Source organism: Mycteria americana, chromosome 2 (assembly GCF_035582795.1).
Source record: "Mycteria americana isolate JAX WOST 10 ecotype Jacksonville Zoo and Gardens chromosome 2, USCA_MyAme_1.0, whole genome shotgun sequence".
NCBI lineage: Eukaryota > Metazoa > Chordata > Aves > Ciconiiformes > Ciconiidae > Mycteria > Mycteria americana.
Genome location: NC_134366.1, coordinates 18,112,301 through 18,132,925, shown reverse-complemented (window position 1 = coordinate 18,132,925; position 20,625 = coordinate 18,112,301). Strand labels below are relative to the sequence as shown.

Sequence of the window (20,625 nt, the reverse complement as noted above, 5' to 3'; positions counted from 1 at the left end):
TTGGTTTGCTGTTTATAATAAGATACAGTAAGTAAAGAGGTGGGAAGAGCTGCCCCGGAAGCTGTGGGGCCCCTGCACTGGGTGCCAGTGCAGAGCATGTGGGAAAAGTATCTGCTGTAGGGAGGCATGATCCTACTCTGGACAAGGAGAAAGGCCTTGATGACCTTTTAAGGCCTTTCCTAGCCCTATTTCCCCATGCTTGTTTTTTTTTTTAATCAACCATTACTTTTCTTTTTCCTTGGTTCTGAAGTGATAGTGTATGCCAGGATACTTTATTGCTGCCTGCGGCTCTTCCCTTGTCATTTCTGGATGATTATAAATGAACTTCCAACATCTGTAGAACTCGATGGCTTCAATTTTGGATGCTGAACAAGTCTCGCACGTTATTTTATGTACTGGAGCAGGAATCCAGTGTGGGGCAGGGCAGCACTTTGTATAACTGAATGCTTTCTGAAGCTGGATTAAGAAATACGGTTCATTTCTGTTCCTTTCCTCTATTCTTAAGGGGTCAAACAAGATGGTATCTGATGACTTCCACAGGGATGTGGCTAGTGCTTCCTAACGCTTTTCTGGTAAGGGCACTTTTCAAGAGAAAACCAGAAGAGAAGGTCTTGTGTATTGAGGTCTACTGGACTCCTGCAGTATAGCACTCTGTCCACAGTTCACTGCCTTCTGCTGAGGGAAAACAATCTGTTGAAGTAAGTGTGATTTTTCCGACAGGGATATTTTCATGAGTGTTACTGCTGGGCGTGCAAATTCACTGACTCATTCTGGCTGTAGGTGCTGCAGGGCTTTTACTGATGACTTGCTCTGCTTCCCATGTCTGCAACATTCAGACCTGGTTTGTAACCATTGCTCTTTCGTAATATATAAGAGTGTTTCTGTGGCAAACAGGAGCTTAGCACCATTAAATTCCCCTGAAGAGTCCCAGTCTTAATTGTTAAGGTTGGAAGAAACGAGAAGCTTGTGAACGAGTTATTGTGCTTTCTGAATCAGCTATAGGATTGTTCTTGGTAATGGTCCAGTGAAGTTTAATATTGTGATAAGAGCCGTGGGGGCTGGTGACAGAATTACGTGTTTCACAATTTATAGAGAATCAATTGCCATTTATTTCACTTGCTTCAGAGTTGGCATGTGCATTTCTATTCAGGATTGTCACCCGCACCACAGCTGAGAAGGCACAGGTCTTTTAATCAAATATCACAAGAATTAATTATTTTGGCTGGTTTTTGTACTGGGCTTTGGGGATCTTCTGGAAGAAATGTGCTTTAGAAGCAGAGGGTATCTCCTGACATATTATCTGCCAATCCCCGCTGGTTGCTGGTGGGAAGTCATTGCATACCATTGCGTTTTTGAGCAATCTGTGCTGAGGGAGTCTGAGGCAGCTGTGTAGTTTTAAGGATTAAGGTAGGACCCTGGCACAACTTCCATTTCCAGATTTCTGACAACCCCTTCTTTCAACACAAATGAAGTAAATCTCTGACACAAACGTAGTGTGGAGGACTGCTCCAGATGTGCCAGCAAAGAGGGAAAGTGCTTTCTGAAAAAGCCATGTCATTTGTGCTTTCCTAATTATGTCATCGAAATCAGAAAGGAAAAAACTCACTCAGCCACGGTGAGATATTCCTCATCCAAGTGTTCCTGCAGGATGGTCAGGGATGGAGTAGGCCATGGGGAGACTTGTTTTCTGGGCATGGTGAAAAATCCTGAGCTTGGCATGCTGGAAATAATGATCTGGTTTTGGAGCAAGGTATCACGTTTTGGGAATGAAAGTATGAGTGCTGTTGCAGAATTGCCCAGAAGGACGCAGAGGGCCCCTTTCCACAGAGAAGAAGGATCCTGGCAGCACTGTCTTGCACAGGGGGTGTCCCTGCAAGGCTCCTGCCCTCCTGCCACCAGCCAAACATCTGCTCCTCAGACTTCAGGTGCATCTCAGCCTCTTTGCGCTCCCTCTGCCCCCACCCCTCATCCCCGGTTCTCCCCAGCACCTCCGCAGTGCCAGCTGGGCTTGTCGGCTTTCAAGTTGCAAACCAGTAGAGAGGACCGCAAGGACAATTTTTCACGTGTGGATGTTTGGCGGTGCCAGTGCCTGTCAGTCAGCATGTCCTTAGCCTTCATTACCGCATCCCTTTTTCCTGGCACGTCTCACCTTGTTCCTTCAGCACGGTGCCGGGGCCAGCGTTTCTCACTGCGGGGTTCGCGCTCGGATCTGCTCGCTGCTTTTTGCTCTGGTGGCTCATTTCTCGTCCTTCCTCCCTGCTAGCTTTTTGCGGTCCTCCCCATTTTGGCCTGTTTGGACTGCGCTTCACCTTGTTCAACCGCTTAGTACTATCTTCCCATTGCTACTTTCTAGCTTAATGTGTCAATACAGGGAAAAATAGTGTGAGCAAGAGGAGAGGCAAAGGTGAGTTCAGGATTTTGGGGTGAGGCCTAAAGAGCATGTCAGTAGGGATGATCTTGAGCTGCTTTGGTGCTGACCGTATGTGAAGAGCAGAGATTTACCCGAGAGCCCACCACCCCAGGGGAAGGGGTGGGTAGTTCAGTCCTGCAATGTGCTCTGCCATGGAAAACAGCTCAAAGCTGGCAAGACAGATGGCTTCATGTAGCACCTGGGATTTGGAGCAGCCAGCATTGTCTGGGTGGGCTTTTAACCCTGCAAGAAGCAGGAGCCATAATAACACTTGAGGTCAACTTTTAATGTGAGCTCTCCTCTTTCCTGGGTAGCTGCTTGGCAGTGCCTATGGCACAAAGTCCTCACAAAGACCAGACTGGAGCTCAGAAGACAGGAAAAAGGCCGACTTGGCTCTGCAGCAAAAGCATCCAGGTGAGATCAGGTGAGTTCAGTGTGACCGTTCGTAGGACACGCTGCATGCTGGCATACTTGAGAAAGCTTCCTACCATGCATGATGTTTCTGGTGCAAATATCTGCTTTTATTCTCAGCTCCACGCCATTTGCCACCACAGCAATATTTTCATCACTTTCCCCAGCCCCTCTGCTGGGGTGGGGAGAATAACCCCAGCCTCATGCCGAGCACAAGGCTGGCACCAAGCAAAGAGCAGCCCTGGAGCTTTGCGAAGCCCTGGAGCCCTGCTGCTGCCCAGGGTGCCTGTGCCGGCCGGTGTGTCTGGCAGCCCCCGTGTGACAGGGAAGCAGCCTGAAACGGTATCACATGCAGCTTTACATGACACAGCTTCACAGCTGGCACAAGAGTCCCAGTATACATTTTCAATATATTTCCCCAGAGAGAATGGGTGTGGGGGAGAAGGTGTGAAGGCCAGGGGAGAAGGAGTAGTTGCACAGTAAATCGCTTAACGTAAGGGGTGAAACGTGGAGTGGTCTGCTGACTCCCTGGGAGTGGTGGGAGGAGGAGGAGGAGGTGTGTGGTGCTCCGGAGGAAGGCTCACCTGGCAGGACACCCAGCCTCCCACCTGCAGCCCCTGAGCATCTTCAGCTGGTGGTGGTGTTGTTCTCATCTTCATGAGTGACCTTCCCTTCTCCTTCTCCCCTATTTCTGTCTCTCCTTCACTCTCCTACTGAGCTCCCCTTTTGCTTTAATGGTACAAAAATGTCATCTAGTGCACGCAAGGTGACTCTGGGTGCCTGAGTGCCACCTCTGCCGTGGCAAGGGGGACAGGCAGAGCTGCCGGGCAGACAGGCTGAGAAATCCCATGCCAGGCTCCTCGGAGCTGAATGGAGTGGCACCTCCTGCTACTGGAAATAGAAGTGTTTCAGTTGGCATTTGTGTCATGAATTAACTGATGTTGTTTTAACCTGAGGATTTCAGGAAGGGCAAAGAGATTGGGTCGAATGAAACGGTGCCAGTGCTCCCCTCTGCCGCCCCTGCTCTGAAAACAGCAGCTCACAGGGTCCTCCTTCCCTTGGCACAGAGCTTGAGTCCAGCTTCATTTATGGGAATGCAATTCAGAGGAATATAACTTTTATTTATTTAGAATTGCAAGTATCTAGGCCTAACAAACAGGGATACTAATTAATGCAGCTTCTTGTGTCTGATTTTTGCCATGCTAATAGCCGGTTGCTAAGTGTTCAGCAGCAGTTTCCCTTAATTGGGCTTCTAATACCGGCCCTTCTGTTACTTCCATGGTTAGAACAAGACGAGTTTAAAATCTGCACTTAGGAGGGAAAAGGACATTCTTCCGTGCATTATCAATCTTCCTGCCAGGGTCTTCAGCAGAGCTAAAGACACACAATATCAGACGGAACGTGTCTTTAAAGAGATTGATATAGTTTTGTTTCATTCGGACTCTGATAGTGAGGATAAAAGTGAGAACTAGATTATGATTGAATTGATTGAAAGAGGAGGCGGTCACAGACGTGCTGCTCGGAGCCCATGGTCCTGCCTGCCAGGATAGGGGAGTGCGGCAGACAGGGCTGCAGCAGGCGCAGACAGCACGGTGCTACCTACCATCAGTACCAAAGGCAAAGCAGATAAGACAAAGCAGTTGGCCAGCATGGTCACGGTCTATGGCAGGCTGGTATATTTGCTGAAGGCCATAATTCAGCCTCTTCATTGCTTTTGGTAGGCAGGAGCTTTATCCTCACAGCCCAGCTCACTTTGGCTCTCAGACTGCAACAAAGCCGCTCTCACTGCCTCCTTTCTATAACTTCATTGTGTCTATAAACAAAAAGGAGGAATAGTAAGTGAAGAAAAACTGTTCCCTCCCTAAATGTGTGACAGTAGTGAACACAAAAAAGTGGAAGAGCAGCATGTTGGAGGTATGGCAGAGGGAGGTGATGGCAGCCTGGAGCAGGCAAGCACCAGTCGCGTTCTGCAGCACAGGGACGTGAAGCTGGAGGCCGGAGGCAAGGCTTGGGGGTGGCTGCATGGCAGCACTGGCTGTGGGGCTCTGGGGCTCTGGGCAGCACTTTCCCACTCCCCACCTCCAGCGTGTTTAACTCTCATGTTTCACTACTGCCTTGCAAGCCTTTACCTGTGGGGAGGACCTCAGTTTAATGTCCCGCTCTGCTATACAATAGTCTGTGTTATAAAGGATGCCCTGAGAATAATCAGAACTGCTTTCTTACTCTGGGGCTTCTTAATTTTGCTTTTAGCCCTGTGTAACTCTCACGTGTCTTGAATGCTTCCCTTTAGTGGTTATGAAAACATAGGGGCCACACTTCTTCCCCTTTCCAGGATTATTAGCTCTTTCAACTCATATCCCCGGCCCCCTCACTGCCTCTTGGCCCTGGACTGTGAGGAATTTGAGTTTCTATTACACTTGGTATTATTTTCTGCCAACACTCTGCTTCCCTCCACCCATCCTTTCCTCTGCCTGATCTGCCTTTGATATCGCAGTGCTCCTACAGACGAACCCCTGTGGCATCTCAAGATGTTACTGGCAAGAACTGTGTATCCTTCTCCTCTGCCTGAGATTATCCTCTCCATCGGAGGGTGACAGGACAGTGCTCAAACCTGTTCCTTGGGTGCTTCAGTGCTGGGCTGCGGATGGAAGGGACGGGTGATCCTTTCTGCGGTCCCTGCCACAAGGGTGGGAGTCCCTGAGGGAGGGCTGGCAGAAAGCTGAGGATATGACCACCTTTACCCTCCCTGGTTAAACCCACCAGAGATGGTGGGTTTGGGTCTTCAGATGCTGCCCTGCCCAGCAGCTGGGGCGTTCAATGCCTCCAGTGTGTCGCATATCTGCCAAAGCTCGTTGCAGCTCCTTTTCCCCTGTTATTTCCCCTTTTTACAATTTTTCTGACTCCCAGTTATCAGAACTACAAGCTGTGTCTGATGTAGTTACTGACCCTGCCCTAGAGCCAGAGGAGGGAAGCCTCCTCACTCTCCCTTCGTGGCCTCCTGGGCCAGCCCAGCGCACACCACCACATGCTGCTAGGATTTAAGCTAGTCCACAGCCTTTACTGGCTCACAGCTCCTCACATCCCCTGTCTCATAAATACTCTTGTCCCTTCTGCTTTTCATGGTAAAGTGAGAATTAAGGTTTTATTCTTATTGCACGTCTGTACTTAGATGTCCTGCTGACTTCTTTTTCAAACAGCAGCTTTCTGGGGCTGAATTATTAAGGTCTTATTAAGATACATATCCACCTTCTTGAAGCTGCTGGTCCATGCTCTGAGGTCTAGCTCTGCCTTTGGCCTTTTCTATTGCATTTTTAAATGCCTGTGAGAACGGGAGCTTGGTGTAAACAGGCAGAGTGCTGCCTACTTAAGTAGCTGAGACTCCAGTCTGTTATAATGTGTATAGGCTTTCCAGACTTGCATTGACTGCCTTGTCTCTGGCATTTGGCTCTGAAATGTGCGGCTCAGAAAATAGAGGTTGAGCAATAAATATCGACTAACACTGAGTAACATATCACTGGGGAGTTTCTTTACCTACATCAAAAGCTTTTAGAGCTGCCATTGTGGAGGGGCTGCTGACAATAGTTATTTGCAAGAGCAGAGAACAGCCTCGCGTAGCCCCCAGCCCCTGCAGAGCGTCCCAGGTTTTGACTGCTGGGTACAAGTCCTCCAAGGAACTGGCATCTGTGATCGGACCTTGTGGGCAGACTGTCTTGCATGTGCAAATAGGAGCCTGAGATGCTTCCTTAGAAAGGCAACAGGCTCTTTTTTTCAAAAGAGGTTTGCCTGGCCTACATGACTGTTTCGCTAGATGTCCTATATCCAAACTATAGCTTTCTGTAATAAATGTTACTTGAACTGTATGTTCTGTTACAGTGATATTCAATTTCCAGGGGTTTTTGGCCATGTCATGACTCCAGTGCTACATCTCCTCTCCTGTGTGCATGCTGTGCTGTGTCAGGACATAACTAATGGTTTCTCATGCTCGGACTCTAAAGTGAATTCCTAATATTTGCCATGCCTTATCTCTAGACACCTGATAACTCAGGTCTGATAGGTGGTGCTTGACTTTTTAGGTACAGTTTATGAATTCTGACATGTAACACCTTCATGTGGATGTTTCACAAGGTGATGGCTGAATCCTGGACATTAACTCCTGCGTGCAGGATGCGGCCGGGGCTAGGAGCTGATGCGAGCCCCGGTGTACCACCGGGCCCGGCACCGCTCCAGCTGTTCCGGCGACGGGATTACTTACTGCTACGCCTGCAGGCAGCTGCATCCTCCTGTTCAAAAAGCAGCCGTAGCGCTATCTAGCACCTTGTAGCCCTGCATTTGCACGGGACCAGTTACTAGGGCTCCGGCACCTCCCTGCTAGGGCTGGCTTTGCCGGCAGAGGGCAAGACGTGCCCGCGCTGAGCCCGCAGCCGCCGGCCCGGGGAGCCGGGGCCGGGAGCCGCCGCCCGCAGCCGGGCCCCGCCGGGGCTGCTGCTGCTGCTGCTTACCGGCTTTCTGACTCCGGTGCCACCGTTTCGGCCCCGGCTGCATTAATCTAAAGGAGGGTTCAATAAGCCCGTCACGGTGCTGGCGGCTTCCTGACCCGCCCCGGCTACTGAAGCTGCGAGGGGGGTCTCTGTGCATAAGGAATCAAAGGCGAAAATGCAGTTGTGTCTCCTTTAAAGACCCTGCCAAAAGCTGGCGTGAGCTCTGCTCTAATATCAGCAAATGGGTAGGCCAGGTACAGTGCTAGAGGTACAGAAACACCTCTGCCGTGCCCAGGCAGTCACAGGGGAAAGCCGCAGGGCAGCAGAGGCTCCCCTCCCGCATCCCTCCTCTCTCCCTCCAGGCGAGCTGGCTCCCCCCACCTCCCCTTGCGCACCGGGGAAGCTGCGGAGGAGAGGGGCTGGGATGGCAGAAGGGGGGGTGTGCAGAGGAGGGATGAAGGTTAAGGGGCTGGGGCTGAATTTGTTGCCCTGCCACGGGGCAGGACAACATTTCTCCTTGGCCGAGCGATTTGGTGCTCGGTGTGTGACTTTCAGTGCACAGTGAGGATAAATACACCGAAGATGCCACAGACACAGGAGTCTCCTACGGCAAGGAAAAGGAGGACTCCGTGACCCCAAGCCCCGTCAGGTCTAGAGTGACTCTTCCAAATGCATCCACTCCAGTGCTGCTGAGCCATCAGCCCAGGAGACAGAGCCGTCCCGGGAGCATCTGCGCTGCAGCAGGCAGGGGTTGCAGCCGCGGAGGCTGCCGGCGGGAGATAAGGCTGAGCTGCGGCTGTGGCAAAGGGCAGGGCTGGCTGTGGCTGCAGGCAGGAGCCGGGCTGGGCTGCGGCGGGGCGAGCCGGGCTCGGGCTGTCTCCTTCATGTGTGTCTCACTTTGTATTGAATGATGTTAGGCAGAGCTGGAGCTGGCGCCTCGGCCTCATTACCTTCAATTACAATAATTGTTGCCTCTCTCCAGTGTTTTGCATTTCTCCCTGGGGGAATCTCTCTGCTGCTTCTTTTCCAGCCTTGCTCCAGCTTCCCCCTATCGATTGGATCGCTCTGGCCCCGGTCCTAGGAGCGATGCCTCCAGGAGGATAAATGCAAATCGTCCTATTGATTTGGAGGAGTAGGAGTGCAGCTCGTTTGGGGGAGGGAGGATTAGTTTTGAATGAAAAAAAGTAAACCGATGAGCATGGCAGGAAATGCTTCACTTTCTTGGGCCCCTTAAAAAGTGTCTCTTTTTCACGACCTGTGTCTGGGGGGGATGCAGATTGGTGCCACCTGGATGACATACCACATGCGCATGGCGAGGTGGATGCTGCTAAGCAGACACTGGCCTTGTTTCCTATTTATTTTATGGGAACAGGTATCACTGAGCATCTCTGGAACACAGCTCCCCTCCTCCAGTTTGCAGGAAACTGAGTTTCTCTGGGGACGTGCTAATTGCTGCTGAAAGTGAGCAAGTGAGTGTAGTCTGCAGGCCTCATCCACCCCTTTGAGCTGCCCCAGTTACGGGGATGAAGCTCCCTGGGAGTTATTCACCTGTGGGAACCTGCTCGGCAGCCTGTCTGTCACAGGGGAGCGGCTGGGGAAGGAGCCAGGCTTTGGGCTCTGCGTAGTCTTAGCTCCTGAAATGGCTACTTGATTCAATAAATCCACGGCCAGCCCCAGAAGTGGGAAGCCAAAGAAATTGCATAGAGTCATATTATGTTCCCTGCCTCCTGGGCTTTATGCTGAGCATAGCTATGCTAGCTTAAGCCTTAATTATTTTTTAAAGGCAATAATCAGCATAAATAAAGGTAATTCAGTAGAATTAGCTTCTGTGTATCATATCCAAAATGCTAGCAAAATAACTGGGAAAAGAAAGTTGTTTGTTGGCTAGTGTTGAGCAGTTAACAGAAAATACTACTCTGATTAATATTGCTCCAAATATGCTTTAACAGTCCCAATGCTTTTTACTTCATATCATTTCCAAATGAGAAATTCCCAGCCAAATCATAATTGCAAGGTGCAAAAAAGAATAGATATGGTGCGTGAACATTGCTTTTGACACCAGTTTGAAATGACGGCAGTGTAGCAGTACTGACCCTTCCTTGCTAGTAAGTCAGCATCTTATGTGGCCGTACTGGCAAATGCCAGCATGCACATGCAAATCCTCAGCTCCCTGAGGAATGCGGGTTTCCCCGGGACAGGGCTGCTATGATGCCCTGACTATAGAGGTGAACTTGGATGGATTTCCAATCTCAACTTGTTATCCATTTCTTTTGCCTAAATTTTTTTGATGGGGGATGAGGTTGGTGGAAGGGTTCAAACAGGCAGAGAATACTGCATTAACATGGTTGCTGTTAGAGGTAGACCAAAGGGTTACATCCAAACATTTGGGGGAAGTGGTGGCCAGTTGCCAGCATGCCAGGCAAGTTTATAGAAGGTTGAGGAATTTGTGATAATGTTTGAAGCTGCCAGATGAAGGAATTACTTTTCACTGCAAACTGTTTTTCTAGGCCTAGTTGCTTAAATCAGGGGCACCTGCAGGCTGAGGTTTCAACACCTTTTAGTCAGTTTTGCAGGCACACTGCTGCTGCTGGCACATACGCAGTAGGCAGGAGCAGGAGGGACAGGCGTTGATGCCAATTCATGTGAAAAAGAGAAAGGGAATATATGAAAGAAGCAATACAAAGGGAGGAGGTTGATTTTTTTTTCCCCCAGAGTCAGAAAGGAGCTTTTCTCTCATTTAAAGTAATGTACTCAGAAAGTGCTGCCAGCTTGGCCTCTGTCTTGGCTTGCCTTATTTTCCTCCTTGATCTAGGAAAGACCTAAACCCCTCATGCCAGTCATCCTCTCGTGCCTGTGCTGGGGCTCTCAAGCACCTGGAGCTTTCTGGAGAAGATGGTGGATGTGGTTTGGGATTTCATTGGAGGGATTTTACCAGCTCACATTGGGAAGGAGACTTGCGTGACTGCACTGCTCGCATGCTTCTGGTGGAAAATAGAGGGCCTTTTCTTGCGTGTGATGCCTACGGAAAGCAGGCCTTGCGCTGAGCAGTTGCTTGCCTGATAGGAGAAGCCCCGACCTGGAATAGTTCATGACCTTGAATGCTCGTTTGAATTGGTATTTAAGAAGGACTCATCGATTCTTAAGTCCTCCTGGCAGAAACTTAGCACTGCAACTATTGGCTTGTGAAATGAAGTAAAAGATCCAAACCAGCATTTGAGTGGCCTGCAAAGCCTCTTTGGACAGATCTCTTCTTTTTGTTGGGAATTTCATCCTCTTAAAGATAAATTTTGCATCTGTGAGAAAATCTTGAGCTGATGCAGAGGGCAACGTGCTCCTGTGAGATGCTCCCCTAAACAGTCCCTTTCCCTGAGGTGCCCAGAGGCTGATTTTGCAACCAGGTCCTTCATTCATGTTGGTTTCAAAGGGCTTTGCCATAACTGGTGGGAGAGAGCAGCCCTGTGCTCCATGGGGCTGTGCAGTCCATACCAGTGGAGGCTCCAGGCTGCTCTCCCAGGGCTGCTGGAGACACGTCATGTGGCCTTGGGCTCCTGATGCTTTCCTTGATGGCTCCTTGTAGTCATTATCCCACATTCCTTCTGGTTGCAGAACATGTTGTTATTATTGCTTTGTGCTGGGTCTGTCTCCTGTCCCTTTTTCACAGGCCAATCTGGCCCTGTTTGCTCTTGCCTCTAAAACAAAAGCGAATTAGCACTGTAGAAGCTGAATTATTTTGTTTATGTTACGGTCTGTCAGAGGACCCCACACAATCCTTGCACAGCTCCCTGAGCAGACTACCAGCAAGCAAGGACACACAGTAAGTCAGTAAAACCCTCCTGGCACCCTGGCTTGGTCCACAGGTTCCCAAAAGGGTCTTTAAATCAGTTGCTCTGGGGGGAACCAAGGCTGGGGAGTGATCCCTGCAGTCCCTCCGTCACTTGTGGCACTTCAAGCATGCCTGTAGCATACAGAATTAGCAATTTTTTACAGTAAATTGTATCTCACAATTCAAACTTGACAGCTGTCAATGAAATTTGCTGCTCAAAACTGATCCTGAGCACATTGCCTTCTGGTTAGTCTGTCCATGCTCCCTTGGCCAGGATGTTTATAATATTCAGGGAGTCTCTCATGTTACTTAGTGCTGTAATGTGGCTCCATGAATAAAAGCCATTTCCAGTCTGTCGGTATCGCATGTAACAAATGAGATCTGCTAAATGCGCTTGTCACCAGTGGTAGGAACAGAAGAAACAGAATTGCACATGTTGCTGTAATGATTCTAAGCTATAATGAATGATATTTTCGTATGTTTGCAAATGAGTGTCTGATAGCTGGTGCCAGAGTGGGAGATATGGCTTGGCTGATCTCGCTGTTTTTGTAATTTCTAAACAGAAACAAGAATTAGAAAATTACTTTGTGGTGGAGTGCAAATATGTATAACATAAGTGTAAAGACTGCGGTGCAGCACATGTGTATCTATCTTATACATATGCAAATGGCAAGACTTGCAGTAAAACCATTATAACGTGTGATGGCATCAGCACTAATTAGCTCGAGATCCAGTCTGTTCCTCTCTGCCAAAGTAAACTGGGGTTATCTCAATCTCAGATTTCATATTTCCTCCTTTCTCTTTCAGGGGAGGAATGTCTCTGTCACAAGGTATTATGTCCTGAACTGGAAACGACTCTTTAAAGACTCACAAAACATTTCAAATTAAAATTCTAAAGTAATCTTTGCTATTAACTTATTATCTACACATCATCCAACAGCTTTAATACTAGCTGCGGACCCAAATATTTAAAGCATTTTGCCCATAAATGGGAAACAGTTGGTGTGCAAATGCTGTAAAAATCAAGGCTTATAAAATGTAGTGAGAACAGAAAGGAGAAAACTAAGTTAGCAAAGAAATTTCAACTGTGGGGCACATTGTCTTCAGGACCAACATGTGAAGGAAAACTGTCCAGACTAAACACGACCTACAGGAGCTGTGTCAGAGCCCGGAGGTGGAACATCACCTTGTGCTGCCGTCCCCAACAGCTGCGCCTCGAAAGGAAATGTTGGAAGGAGAGCGGAGTTACTGCGGGCTGTATTTGCGAACGGCTCTGCCCCACGGGCCTGCCGCTGCTGCAGGGACGTGACAGCAGCGTGGCAGACCGCGGGGTCCGAGCGGGAGGTGCATCCCGGGCCGTGAGAGTGGCGTGGACCCGGTGGGACGGAGACCGCAGCCGCACCCTGGTTTCAGCCGAGTCGCTGTTAGCTTCGCGCCGCATCAAGCCCAAACGTAGGTTTTTCACAACCTTGGAAGAAAACCTGGCTGCAGTGAAACTTCTAGCATCCCGGGTGTTGCAACACTTTTGCATCCTCGTATAGCCTTGAGTGTCAGGAGCAGAGGAGCAGGGGAGGGGCTGGCAGCAGGTAGGCGCCGAAGGCCCGGTGGCAGCGCCGTGAGCGCGGGGCAGCGAGCGCAGACGGGGAGGATTCGCCTCCTTTCATTTCGGCTCTGCCTTTCATCGTGAGGCAAGGGGTTTGCAGTGCTGTCTATTCATTAGACGCGGCCCTGCCAAGCTTGCAGCCAGAGCCATCACGTTTGCTTATGCAACTCGGGCGTTGCTGCCTCCGTAAGGGGATTATTTCGAGGGATCTCCGCGGGGCCCACCCTCCCGGCCCCGGCGAGCCCCGGAACTAATGCCGCGACTGAGGGCGCCCCGTGCCGCCAGCGATGCCGGTCTCGGCAGAGCCCCGGGCAGCCCGGGGCCGGGGCCCGGCACTTAGTGCCCACCACTGAATTAAGCGGGGCTAATGGCCCGCGCAGCCGGGCCGCCCGCAGCCGCCGCCGCCGCCCGGGGGCGCCGCGGGCGGGAGCGCAGCTCGCACCGCGGGGCCGCGGCCGCCGCCGCCGGGGGGCGGGGCGGTGGGGCGGGGCGGGGCCGCCCTGCCCTGCCCGCGGCGCGCCCCGCCCGCCTCCGAGCGGCGCAGCCAATGGAGCGGGGAGGGGCGGTGCAGGGGGCGGGGCGCGGCGGCCCGGCCCGCGCCCGGCGCCGGCGGTATTTACAGGGCGGGAGGCGACGCCGCCGTGTCAGTGAGGCAGCGCCCGCCGGCCCGCAGGGTCCCAGCTGCGAGCGTGCTGCTGCTGCTCCTGGGGACGGGGCCGCCGCCGCCGCCGCGGCAGAGGAGGGAGGGGAAGGCAAGGCAAGGCAGAGCGCCGCGGCCGTCCCCCCTGCCCGCCGCAGCGGTGGCCGCGCAACGGCTCTGCCCGCGGGCGAGCGGCTCCTCGGTGCTCCGGCGGGGCAGGGGCGGGCGGCTGCGGCTCGGCCGTGCCTGCGCTGCGGGCTGTGGCGAGCGGCCCCGCGCCGCGCGTCGGGCGGGTGGGTAAATGGATCGCCATTCCAGCTACATCTTCATCTGGCTGCAACTGGAGCTGTGCGCCATGGCCGTCCTGCTCACCAGAGGTGAGGCCGCGGCGGGGGACCTGGGGCCGGGGGAGCCGGAGGGAAGCGCGGTGCCTGAGGGGAGCCGCGCCTGAGGAAGCGGGACGCTTGAGGGGGCCTGGTGCCTGAGGGCAGCCTTGCCCGGGGGAGCCGTTCAGGCGGCTGCGGTGTCAGCGCGGCCGGGCCGGTGCCGCGGCCGCCCCCCAGGCGAGGCCGGCGGGAGCGGGTCGCGGCGGGGCCCGCGCTGCCTCGGGAGCCCCTCGCCGCCCCTCTGTTGGCGGGCGGTGGCGGGGAGCCGCCGGGGCTGCGCCCCCTGTCCCGTCCCGTCCGGTTCCTCCCCTCCCACCTGGCCGCCGGTGCCGGTGGGTCAGAGCGCGGGGGCCCGCGGTTGTCAACGCGGGAGCGGCGGCCCGGCCCCGGGCGAGCCCGCGGCGCCGAGGGGCGGCCGCGCCCTGCCCTGTCACCCGCGGGGCCGGGGGCTGGCCGCCCGGGGAGCTCCCTCCTGGGCAGGGGCGACCCTCCGGCTGCCTCTAATCGCCGCGCTCCGGGGAGGAGGCTAAGGGAGAAGTTAGCGCGGCGGTGATGTGCGACGGTATTTATTTATTTTGGAAGGAAGGCTGTAATTAACCCTAAATAACAGCCCTTGCAGCGTGCAGGGGGGAGCCTGCTGGCCCCATCAAAGCGGGCAGAACGGGGAGTGACTGAGTGATGTGAAGTCGCAGATACTGAAACTATGTGCCTGATAATGATATAATTAGGGGATCACAGACTTCTGGCTGCTGTTGACTTCAAAAGCTTTAAGAGAAGCCTGCAGTCTCTCCTGTAGCCATCTTGACTAAAAGCAGACATTTTTCTTTAATAGCTACATACAGTAACAAGAAAGAGGAGGGAACAGAAGGGCATTGTTCACTGTTTCAAAATACTAAATACCCTTTCTGGCCTTTTGCATAGCACAGGAAGAAACTTTATGAATTGACAGAAATACAGTTTTAATACAGTAATACAAAGTCCATTCTGTTTCACCGAAAACGTGGCTTTAATTAAAAAGCAGTTGAATTAACCTGATGACTAGCCTGTCAGACTTTGTTTATGAGATTGTCTTGGGTCAACAAAATGTAGAATTTTAAGCGTGATTGTATAAACAGTTAAAATGGAAGTATGTGTGTTGTTTCACTTTCTTCCTGTGCTGTGCTGAGACACGTGAAAGGACTGTCAGCTCTGGTGCTGTTCCTTGTTTGCATCTTATTTTTAACTCTCATATAGTGAGAAAATAATGAAAATTATTTTTTCAAAGGGGGTAGGGAGAAGACCTAGCATAGAATACTTAGAAAATCATTGAGTCTTTTTTTCCATAGCATGCTGGATGACAGTGTGTGTGAATTCACGAAAAATTAGGTTACTTGGTCTAAAAGCCCAAGGGAATTGGACTGGAGACACTGAGACACTCCATCATTTGGCTTCTATTAAGCAGAGTTATTAAAGAGCAGCGGGAACTTCAAGGCTTGGAGCCCGCAGTAGCATCTCGGGGAAAGTATTAAGGTGGGCTGAAGAGGGGAAGCTAGCTTGATTGGGATGATTTTTAACATCTTTCAGAATACTTTTTAGGTATGGGGTGGTAGGAAGCATCATAAGAAGGGGTGGCAGCAGGGAAGCCTGTAGATGGATTTTTTTTTTTTTGAAGTGCAGACTGTAGAAGGAAGACATCTGTCAATTCAGTGGACTTTGAAAGCCTTGGTGCCACTATGATGGCAAGTACACCAGGCACATTAGAAGTAGTTTTAAGTCCACTTTTCTAAGGATGGCTCCAAAATTTGGCTTCCTCCTAAACTTTGGATCGATGGCACATTGAATTATGTTTGAGTTGCAACTTGCCTAGAAAGAGCAAGTTTTCCCTACAGCACTGGACACGTATAATTCATACCAGAGCAGTTTGGAGAGCACAAAATGAAGAGTTTTATGAAGGCAACTTTTTTATCGCTTCCTTTAGAAATTTTTGAGGTTTCCTGAGAGATTTTTCATAGAGCCGGTAGAGGATTTTCAGTCTAAGTGTTTCCCCTTTTGACCGCATGTTGGATTGCATGCAAAATTGGGGAGGGGCGAGGGGGAGCTTTTAGCCCCTCAATGTCAGCCCATTTAATAACTTTACATTTGAGTTGACAGACATTGACTCTGGTGAACAGATTAATTATAAACTGCACTGTTTCTGTTTTTATAATACTGATAAAAAAGCCTTTTTGCATGAATGGCTACTTAAAGAATTTTTCTCTTTCTGGAGAAACTACATATAGTTGCCCAGTTTCACACAGTAAAAACCTTCCTGACTGGGAGACTTAGATGCTAACGGTTCTAGCTAATAGCTTTATAAGGTGTTAGTTAAACCTTTTAAATTTTGGCACGGTATTGAGAGGTAATAAACAATTCAGCAGTTCCGTTTTTTTTTTTTTTCATTTGTCACACAAATATTTAAACCTAGTATTTCTGTTGTGTGCTTAAGCCCAGTTAAAAGAAGTGTTACCTTTATAAAAATAGAATGCTGTTCCTGTAGTAATGCTTTAAAACATAGATGTGACTTCCTTATAGGACTGAAGGTGTGTATTGCTTTTAAAACTGGGATTTCATTTTAAATGTGGTTTAATGCAACTGCTGACAGCGAGTGGAAATAGCTATAAAATGGTCTTGTTAGTTATTTACCTTGGGGGGGAAAAAAAGCCACTGTGACCTTCCTCGCCCCCCCCCCCCCCCCCCCCCCCGCCCTCCCCCAGTCCCTGTTTTAGTGAAATGTTCTTGCTTTAATTCAAAGGACTATAGTACTAGTAATTAAAGCAAGTGCCCCAAGGCATTTGCAGGGATTAAGGTTACGAGGAGGTAGGCACTGTACAGTGATGGGAAGGAAACAACCCCTGCTCTCATGGATTTACAGTCTAGAGGAGTACCCCAAAAGTGGCACTGAGTTTGTTTGTGCGATGCTTGTGGCTAATAAGAGTACCTAGTGAGGTGTCTCTTAAAGGACCAAATTCTTACCTTTCTTGCACAATTTTTATTTTGTAGGTGAAATCAGATGCTACTGTGATGCTGCACACTGTGTTGCAACTGGCTACATGTGCAAATCTGAGCTTAGCGCCTGCTTCTCCAGACTGCTTGATCCTCAGAATACGCATTCCCCACTTACTCATGGCTGCTTGGACTCTATTGCAAGCACAGCTGACATCTGCCAAGCCAAACAAGCACAAAACCACTCTGGCACCACCACCATGTCCACATTGGAATGCTGCCATGAAGATATGTGCAATTACAGAGGACTACATGATGTTTTGTCTCCTTCCAGGGGCGATACTTCAGGTAGGGCAAGGAAGCTTCAGTGAAATATCTCTTCTGGCCATCAGGCTGGTGAGAGTTAAAACCTTCTATGTCTGCTATTGATTTAGTTGTTAATGTAAGTAGAGACACCAGAGGGAGAAGTGGGTGGCTGGGATGCAGGGGAGCATCTCAGCTGAGTAGCTTTTTTGTCTGCATTAATATAAGAGGTCTGCCTTGTCAACTTGACATTGCTTTTAAGAAGCAGTAGCAGTGGCATTCCTAGTTAAATCAGCTATCGGGGTAAGAAATTCCATGTTATAAACAGCCTTAGAAACTCATCTTTTTCTTTATAGGAGTATTTTCTGTTGATACTGCCGAGTGTGTGTAGGTGTGGCTCCTTCAACTTGTCAGTGTGGTGTTTAAGGGAGTTGCTTATATATAAACCAGTTGTTGATACTGAAATAAGCTTCACATCTTTCCCCTTCACAGGACAAGGGAGCAGATACCAACATGACAGCAGCAGGAATCTCATCACCAAGGTGCAGGAATTGACCTCTTCGAAAGAGTTATGGTTCAGGGCAGCTGTAATTGCTGTTCCTATAGCTGGTGGGCTAATCTTGGTGCTCCTTATCATGCTGGCCTTGCGGATGCTCAGGAGTGAAAATAAGAGACTGCAAGATCAACGACAGCAAATGCTCTCCCGTTTGCACTATAGTTTTCATGGACATCATTCAAAAAAAGGGCAGGTGGCAAAATTGGACTTGGAATGCATGGTGCCTGTGACTGGTCACGAGAACTGCTGCATGACCTGTGATAAAATGAGACATTCAGACCTCAGCAATGATAAAATTCTTTCGTTAGTCCACTGGGGAATGTACAGCGGACATGGGAAGCTGGAATTTGTATGACCAATTATTTTTTAATCTGAGCTAAACTTACTCTCTGAACTCTTGAAGGCCTTTGGGTTCTGCTGGACAGGAGCACTTTATCTTAAAACAAAAACTCTCATAAATCATCTTTGAGAAACAAAGGACCTCTGCAAACAGAATCTTGGATATTTCTTCTGAAGGATTCCAAAAGTTGTCTTATTTGCACAGAGTAAAATACACTCAAATGTATTGTTTGCTTTAAAGTTATGAAAGCAAAAATTAGAAGTTGTAAACACTGTCACCAGGGTTATCTGAACTGTAGGGAGCTGAGAACTGAGTTATAATAAACTGTATGCAAGCTCCTATGTTTCCTGACTTATTGTAAAGATTTTTTTTAAATATATATATTTTGTCTGAAACTTGCTTGTGACTTTTTGTTTTGGAAGATTATTTTTTTTGGGGATGGTGGGGTGGTGGTAGGAAACAAATCAGGGTGGCATGCATGGTACTGCTGTGCATAACAATAACATTCTGAAAACAAGAGTATTTGCCTACTCTGTGAGGGAAATTAGGTGGTTATTCCAGGAGGGTTGGCAGCTTTGTTGTTCAATACTTCAAGTAGCAGTGAACCCACATCCTCAATTCTTGGCTATTGCATTTTGCTCATAACCTGGGTGAATTCTTCTGCAGCTTTCTGTGATAACTGTTTCTTCCTCTCTGTTAATGAAGTGGTTCCTCTCTCTGTGCAAAACACGTTAGAAAGTGGCTCCTAATTCTTTATAGCTGGTTTTCCTCCCTCCCTTGTCTCACAATTCTTGTTTTCTGTAATCTTTTTTCCTTTTGTACCTTTTACTCTCAATTTTTTTTTTTTTGGGGGGGGGGGGGGGGAAGGGGAGGGAAACCCCCAAACCACAATTCCTATTCTGCTGTGTATCTTTTTTTTTTGCCCTGCTGGTAACCCCTCTGGGCACAGTGGAAAACATCTGCCTTGCTCTTCTATAGTGTAACTCAGTATCACATGCTGCTACTTTTTGGGACTGAAGAATCAACAGTGTACTCTTTAATCTCTGGCTCCTCCTTTATGCTATTCTTGTATAGGTGGCTTTTCTTCCCTGCCAGTATTTGTGTACTTAGTTGTTTCTTACTCCTTCAGCTAGTTGGCTTCACTTGATCATTTCATTTATTCAATGCCTAGTTGCTGAAAACAAACAAAACCTCTGGATTATCCAAAGAGCTCATTGTATTTATTTTTCTTGCTTTATTAGACTTTGTTGCAGTAATTAAAGTAGACTTGCTTAAAAGGCAGATGCCACGTCATGGTGAAAGAAGTGTCCAAAATGCTGCTGCAGGAGATAAAACTTGGCAAGAGTCTAGTATTCATCTGTGTTTTAAGTAGCTTTAGAAATGCTTCTGCCTCCTTCTGCTCTGGTTGTAAAGTTGAGCCCCTACTGCTGCCACCAGTGAAAAGGCAATGGCACAAACGTGGTTACAACCACCTTGCAGCAGTGCTCTGACCTGGTATATGGCTTACTATGGTAAATTGCTTTGGGACATGCAGCCTGAAATGCAAAGGGGTGTAAGCAAGGGAAACCTGCCCCTCTAAGTCATATGGTGGTGTTCCTGAAAGTACATTTAAACTATGTGGTAGGCTTGTTGGAGATAAGTTGGTCACTTGGCTGTGCAAACAGAGGAATTGATATTGCAAACTTACCCATACAGTTAAACACTCCTACCGGCTGGGTGCAGCGAGAGCCTTGGGAATGCCAAGGTCCCACCATGCCCATGCTTGCAATATTAAAGTGTAGTTTAGAAGGATTAGTTTCATCTATGTACCTCAAGCTGCTGACTCTTCTTACTTCCTCGAAGTGCCTGGAGAGTTACTTTTAATGCCGAGAACTACGTTCTCCGATTTCTACCTTTTTCTGCTGCTAAAGTTTAAGAAATAAAGTTTAAGAAATTATGTGGCTTCAACTGCTGTTGGAATCTGGCCTGTGGTCTTCTGGCTGACCTTTCAAAGTGCTGCTTTCCTATAAGAGCTCTGCCCTTCCTTTGCACTCATCTGAAAGTCTAGGGCAGTTGTCTGCTCTGCCAAGTGTATTATTTTTGGGAATGACTGGCTGGGAACTTGGTGCTGAAAGAGACAAACCTGAAATACTGTCAGGCGTAGCTGCACCAGTAGTTCCGATGACTAGTCAAGTTAGAAGATCTGATGGCTAAACCTTTCAAGTGCTTTCTCCAGAAATCTGAGGGAGCATGTTGTATAGTCATTTAAGCATCCTGTGACCTTCACCACTCATTTGCTGCCCATTTGAATACAGAAGGGTCTATTTATGCTTGCCATTAAAAGGCTAGTAAGACCAGGATACTCTAATTGGCCCCTTGCTGTGGAGATGTTTTAAAGAAGAGAAGAGATTGTTTGCGTTCCCCTACAGTCCTGGGAGCAGGGCCACGGAGTCGCTGGGGATGGCACTGGGGCTGCCACTTCCCGGGGCTGTTCTGTTACCTGGTGCAGTACGTATAGTTTAGGTGTGGTCACTGATATGGCCCAGAAGTTTCTGGGCTGAGTCTACTAAGGATTAAATCTGGATTTCCAATTTATTTTAAAGCCCATATATTCAGGAAACTATGTTATGAGCTCTGGTGTCTGTCTGGCAGCAGCTATGCGAGTTACGGAATGAGCCCCAAATCTTTTCACTGAAACTACTGACTGCAGAATCCAAAGGGTGTCGGAGCAAGCA

The 20,625-nt window shown here is 49.3% G+C and overlaps 1 protein-coding gene across 1 annotated transcript; it reads left to right on the top strand.

Annotated features, from left to right (window-relative positions):
- Positions 1-13,355: 13,355 nt before the first annotated feature.
- On the top strand, positions 13,356-18,295 carry BAMBI (BMP and activin membrane bound inhibitor). The gene is made up of 3 exons (XM_075492562.1): positions 13,356-13,742; positions 16,770-17,060; positions 17,508-18,295. The coding sequence occupies exons 1-3, from the start codon at positions 13,667-13,669 to the stop codon at positions 17,924-17,926; spliced, it is 786 nt and encodes a 261-aa protein (XP_075348677.1). The 5' UTR covers positions 13,356-13,666; the 3' UTR covers positions 17,927-18,295.
- The last annotated feature ends 2,330 nt before the right edge of the window (positions 18,296-20,625 follow it).

Excerpts from the sequence above, each read along its gene's own strand:
- BAMBI (XM_075492562.1), top strand. The coding sequence starts at position 13,667 with ATGGATCGCCATTCCAGCTACATCTTCATCTGGCTGCAACTGGAGCTG. Across the intron at positions 13,743-16,769 it reads GGCCGTCCTGCTCACCAGAG|GTGAAATCAGATGCTACTGT; the intron begins GTGAGGCCGCGG and ends TTTATTTTGTAG. Across the intron at positions 17,061-17,507 it reads TTCCAGGGGCGATACTTCAG|GACAAGGGAGCAGATACCAA; the intron begins GTAGGGCAAGGA and ends TCCCCTTCACAG.